General features: G+C 46.1%; 1 protein-coding gene across 2 annotated transcripts in view; it reads left to right on the forward strand.

Moving 5' to 3' along the window:
* The window catches only part of LMX1B (LIM homeobox transcription factor 1 beta), a 100,203-nt gene extending 94,528 nt beyond the window's left edge, over positions 1-5,675 (forward strand). Inside the window, exons 4-8 of one of the 2 annotated variants that reach the window (XM_086625198.1) lie at positions 1,191-1,369; positions 2,257-2,334; positions 2,706-2,772; positions 3,619-3,780; positions 5,518-5,675. In XM_086625198.1, the coding sequence (XP_086481324.1) occupies positions 1,191-1,369; positions 2,257-2,334; positions 2,706-2,772; positions 3,619-3,780; positions 5,518-5,675 (644 nt within the window). The remainder of the gene's footprint in view (positions 1-1,190; positions 1,370-2,256; positions 2,335-2,705; positions 2,773-3,618; positions 3,781-5,517) is intronic. The other variant, XM_086625199.1, reaches the window with a different exon arrangement.
* Positions 5,676-6,000: the final 325 nt, after the last annotated feature.

The raw sequence follows: 6,000 nt of genomic DNA on the forward strand, positions 1-6,000 counted from the left end.
TTCTCCAATCAAATATTTATCCACTGGACACAAGAGTAGCTCTCCAATGAGCAATATTAATCCTTGCAAACCTTTCCTTAGAAATGGCGTGCTGGAAAGTTAATAATGTCATGGTTATTAAAATGACTGAACTTCTCTTTCATCATTAGGCAAAAGATGCTTATTAAAGTAAAAGGTGATTAGATTGCTAGGTGCATAATAATCAGACCCCAAAATGAATTAAAGTCTAATTTCTTAATTCCCTAAACATAATCTCTGAGTATATAAAAATTGCAGTGGGTTTCTTCGTGTTCAAGTCCCTATAATAGCATACTAATGTTTTCTGGAAGAAAAATCAGTAGTCTGGTGAAAAAAAATACGCTGAGTTGAAAAGTTGTTTTCACAACAAAATTTGTCCTTACTCTTTGACCTTTGCCACTGTGAGTGGGATTTCCCAGTGCAATATACTAACACAAGTAATGTCACCAAATATTCAGAATTTAGCTACAGAAAATACAAACAATCTATTTGGTCTGCACAAGCACATATATACTTGTATGTATTTACCAAGGAAGAGAAATCTGTGCGTGCGTATAGACACATTGAAATACACAGAGAAAGAACACTGATGTTTTCTGTGGGATTCAGAAATGAGATGGCAAAGATTATACTTCCTATCATCTCCGGAGCTTCAAAATGTTCAGAACAATCCCTGGAATCTACACTGCATTTAGCTGAACAGACATCGAGATATTTTTGTGATAGCGCATTACACCGCTGTGCTGCCGCGCGGTGCGGGCAGCGGTGCCCGTCTGCAGCCGATGCCTCGGGAGAAGGTGCTGCTGTGCTGCGAAGGGTGGGGGGGTGCCAGCTGCTGTGGGCGCACACGGGCGACCGAGCGATGCTGGGAGGGCACAAAGTCTCTGTCCTGATTGCTGGAAATCCTGAAGCGTATTCTGAGTTTCCATCCCCTGATCAGTCCCATGCCCTCAGCTGAAAATTAAACACGTTTTTATGCTTTTGTGGCCTTTGATTTAGGCAGCGCACACAAATCTAAGTCTCTTCCTGCCCGCAGTTAGTTTAGGCATTCAAATAAACATGGGATAATAGTTGAACCCGTTGAGTAGTTTGGCAGCTGAAAAGCAGTTCTCACATGCCCTGTTTTCTTGGTGGAACAAGTACAATTTTATATCCTGTTTATTTTTCACTAGTTAAAAGTGATGATGAAGACGGAGACGTTAAGCCCACCAAAGGACAAGTAACCCAAGGAAAAGGAAGCGATGATGGGAAGGACCCAAGAAGACCTAAACGACCAAGGACGATACTTACTACGCAGCAGAGACGAGCATTCAAAGCATCCTTTGAAGTGTCTTCCAAGCCCTGTAGGAAGGTGGGTGCCTCCTCAGGGACCTGAAGTCAGCTCTGACACCGGGCCACAGGGGTGGCAGGGTCAGGCCACAGCCCCAGAGAGCCACCTGCCCCGTCCCAGGACAGCAGCAGTGCCTCAGAGTGAATACAGAAGCCAGGGCAGTGCCCGGCAACGCTCACCCGCATCCTGTCCCAGCAATACCATGAAGTAGTCTCTGACTCTCAGAGCCCGGGTAAACAAGTGGCTTTTGCCCTTCTCCTTCCCATCGTGGAGAGAGTCATGGTCTGCTGGGATGGTGGCTCAGCTTTGGTCCCACTGCTTGTCCTTCCAGTCTTAACCCTGCTCTCGGTCTTGTGTATAGCAGCTAGGGAAAAGTGTCACGTATTGCTTCGCTGGTGAAGCTGGTGAAAATCAAATCTTTGCCAAAAGCAACCCAGCTAACTGTTTTCTTCCTAAGTTTGACTGGAAAAAAATGGAGTTGCATCCTGGAAGCTGTCATTTTTGCAAAAAGTTACAGTCTCCTCCTGGTGTACAAAGTGTGTCTTTTGGGACAGTGCAATGTGCCTTTTTGCCATTTTAAAGTATGACATTTTACCTCAGCAATATAAAAAATGTTTGTAGACAAATTTGTATCTTTTTGCACAGAACTGTTTTATGGGTAAAATAAAAATTATGAAATGACTTAGTGTCATTTTACACAGCTCAGATCCTTTATTCAGTACTTACGAAACTGGTAGCGACATGAAGGGCAGAACTCGAACAAACTATGCAAAAATATGAGGAATTTTAAAAGTAATTCTGCACATGCAGTTTTTATTGTAAGTACAGGCATATTCCTCTTAACATAACTGATTAGGTTTTTTTTTTTAAATGTAAAAAATTACATCATTAAGCATCTCTTCCTGCAGGTCAGAGAAACACTAGCAGCTGAAACAGGACTCAGTGTGCGAGTTGTCCAGGTCTGGTTTCAGAACCAAAGAGCAAAGGTAGGTTGTTTGTCAAGTTCTCAAAAGTAAAACGCAAATTGTCCTCCAACACAATATAGTACGTACCACAGACATCCCAGGGACTGGGCTGTACGTTTATTTTGCATGCACTGCTGTCTGCATCCGTACCAGAAAGGCAACTTTCAAACACAGCCATTAAGTTCATGTGCTCAAAGCACACTGAGGCGGTTTTGCATGCAGGTATGAACTGGAAACTGAAATGTTTAAGCTTAGAAATGAAACCGAAGCCACAGTGGTGTGTGCATGAATATAAATGGTCTATATTGATTGATCTGATGTTCGCAGAGAGTTTTGTGAGGAAACAGTTGTTGCATTCAGAGCCATGAGATTGTTCTTCCTCTTTTATTTAGATGAAAAAACTGGCACGGAGGCATCAGCAGCAGCAGGAGCAACAAAACTCGCAGCGACTAGGGCAAGGTAGGGGGTTCGCAATGAAGCAAAGGGAGGGGAGAAGGATCTGCAGGGTCTCCTGAAGTGCCATTCCCACATAATGTCTTACGTACAGCCGTACAGGGCGCGTCCCAGTCCATGGATAACGTGTGCCATCCTCAGCAGAAACATGCAGAGGTGCTCTGAGTGCCCACGCCAGTTATCCCAGAGTTCTCCGGCGGGGCCGGACCCTGGCAGTGCTTACGCAGAGGCTGTGGTAACAGCCTCTAGAAGCAGCGCGCACTGCAGAGGCACTTTCACTGGACGAGATCTCCAGGAGGCTTGCTCCAGGTAGATCCTCCAGTTTGTCTTCTCCTGAAGAAAGGGTGACCGTGCTCAGCTCAGCGTCCACAGGCTGTTTCCAAGGACGTCAGCATCGCTGCCGCAGTCACGGATGGGGAGCCCCTCCTGCGCCCCAGCAGCTGGGGCAGGTGCTGCACAGAGGTGCCAGGGCTTGCCCTGCTGCTCCGTGGATGCTCCTGAGGTTCTCCAACTCCCAAGGGTTTGCACCTCAAATCCTCTTCTTATGTAGAGCCAGAAAAACTGGTACCAACAGAAGTTAAGAATAATAGCACTATGTCACGCACAGGATAGACTTTGGGAAGATACAGTCCAGCACCCAGGAGCTCTAGAAATGATACAGTCAGAAATTACAAGTCTTCCAACTTACTGCTCAGATTTGTACTCTCAGACAAAATTTGGAAGGCTCCTCTGAACGACAGGACACACCTAGCTGTGCTTACTCTGCGCCTGGGTTTGGTGCTGGCACTGGTGCTGCTGTCCGCTGCCTCTTTGTTGCTAAGCAGTGACTGTGCCCTCCTGTTTGCTTTGCAGAAGTAATGTCCAACCGAATGGAAGGGATGATGACGTCTTACACGCCACTTGCACCACCACAGCAGCAGATTGTAGCAATGGATCAAAGCAGTTATGGCACAGACCCATTTCAGCAGGGTCTTACCCCTCCACAAATGCCAGGCGACCACATGAACCCTTATGGTAAGGCATGCATCATTCTGCCGCATCAGAAATAGCAGGGTTCGTGTGCTGGTACACACACCAAAGGTTCAGTAGAGGTACTTGCTTTTATAATATCTTTTCTGGGATTTGTACCAGGGAATTTGTACCCGTCAGTTTTGTGCTGTATTTTCCTGTACACATAAGGGGATAGAAGAGAGCTCATCCCAGGCTCTGGACACCCTTCAGAACTACTTCACAGTATAATTCTGATAAATGATAAACCGAGCTACTTCACCTCTCCAGCTCCACTTTTTTAAGCCACTATCCAAGACATTGAAAAATAAACAGTACCAAATTCTAGCTCCCCCACAAGTTTTTTCCTTTTCCTTAGAAGCTTTGGGAAAAAAGTGCCTTGAAAAGTGGTCTAATGAAGTAATCTATTCCTTCCAAAATGAATAAGCTCCCCTCTAAGATCCCTCAGATTGGATGCATGAATTTGTTAAAGAAAGTTCTTGAGCCTACTAAGAGATGCATCACCACAGGACATTTCTCCTGCGTAATTTTATTCTCTGCCCAAAATCAAGATGATGATTTGTTTTCACGATGTCCTGACCACATACCATCAAGTGGCAGGTACACCAAACGCATCACAAACATGAAGTGCCTAATAATTGATTCTGGACAATTGCAGTGTGGCATTTAAATAAAATCTATGGAGATTTCTCAGACTGTGATTGTTGGCCGTATTGCTGTAGCCCACAAGGGCCTGTTCCCTCAGACTTGTTTCTGCTGACCAGGAGCACTTCATTGCAGAGGTCCGTGTGCGTATGGCTTTCTTGAGCACGGCATGCACGGGCCAACGAGAAATCTGCTTCGGGTCCATGTTACTACTTTGCCCCCTGAGACAAGTCCACAGTAAACACCAGGCAATCTGGTAAATCCTGTAAGGGGCTGAGGACATCTGAAGTGCCAGTGAGCATCGGATGGCTCTTGATCCTGTTGCTAACAATTTACTGGCTCCTTGAGAGGCAGGTTCTGTGCTCCAAAACCAGTGCAGGAGAGAGCACAAAGCCATTTTAAATGAGTGCATGCGGAAAAAGAGCTGGACTAACACCTTCTTAGTGCTCACAGGCTGGAGCTCTTTCTGCTACCTTAGGAGTTAAGTAAGCTGAAGTCTTAGTTGCTAAGGGAAATAAAAGTTGCTGTTCCAAACCAGCCCCAAAAGAGTGCAGTTTTCTGAAATGAAAGCGTGTTTACGGCTGTAGCTCACTTGAGGCCAGGGAAGCTGGGTTTCCTCCTGGGTCCTGTTGCATTCGTAGATCTGCCTTTTACCTCGTGTGTAAATGAAGACCGTTACTGGTTATGGCTCCCAGACCGCTTTTCCCTGCTGCGGGCACTCGGTGTCTGGTCCCACCTGCCCCGGTGGCCCTGGTGCCCCCGCCAATGCTGGAGCCCAGCTGACGGGGAGCCGGGGACCTGCTCCTCCCCGGCACCGCTTGCTCCTGTCATCAGCCAAGACTCTCTTTTGTGCTGCTGACTGAGGTATAAATTAAATCCTGGCAGATTTGAGTGGCACTGCTGCCAGCTGAACTCTGTGACTTGGTTGCCTGCCTTCCTCTTTGTAGGTCAGACCCTTAGAGCGAAATTATGTTGACATGTACAAACAAAACCAGGAGCGTTCCCTTTTGCTGCGGTGCGCAACATAAGAGCATCGTGTGTACTGTGTCCTGCTCTGGATGCACAGAATCCAGCTTAACGTGTACGTTTCATTTGCAGGAAACGACTCCATTTTTCATGATATCGACAGTGATACCTCTTTAACTAGCTTGAGCGACTGTTTTCTTGCCTCTTCCGAAGTTAACTCCATGCAGGCTAGAGTAGGAAACCCCATTGACAGGCTGTACTCTATGCAGAGCTCGTATTTCGCCTCATGAAAATAAAAGAAAACAAACAGCCGGCGTATATTTAGCCAGTGACTTTTTCCAGTGCAGACTCTACAGCCATATGTTGCCCAGCTCTTCCTTCACAGTGACTCCTGCTGCCTCTGGACTGCAAAGAGCATTTTTAGGAAGACTGTATCTGTGTGCATATATGTGTATGTATGTATATATATATTAATACCTACCTACATACATACATATATATATATATAAAAAAATGCATCCACCAGTCCCATACCCCTGATTCCCAGCTTGCACCAGACCACAAGACAAGCACGGAAGGAACGGAAGACCCTGCTCTTCAGCAGCCTTTGGTTTG

Source organism: Tauraco erythrolophus, chromosome 22, assembly GCF_009769465.1.
Source record: "Tauraco erythrolophus isolate bTauEry1 chromosome 22, bTauEry1.pri, whole genome shotgun sequence".
In the NCBI taxonomy this organism is placed as follows: Eukaryota; Metazoa; Chordata; class Aves; order Musophagiformes; family Musophagidae; genus Tauraco; species Tauraco erythrolophus.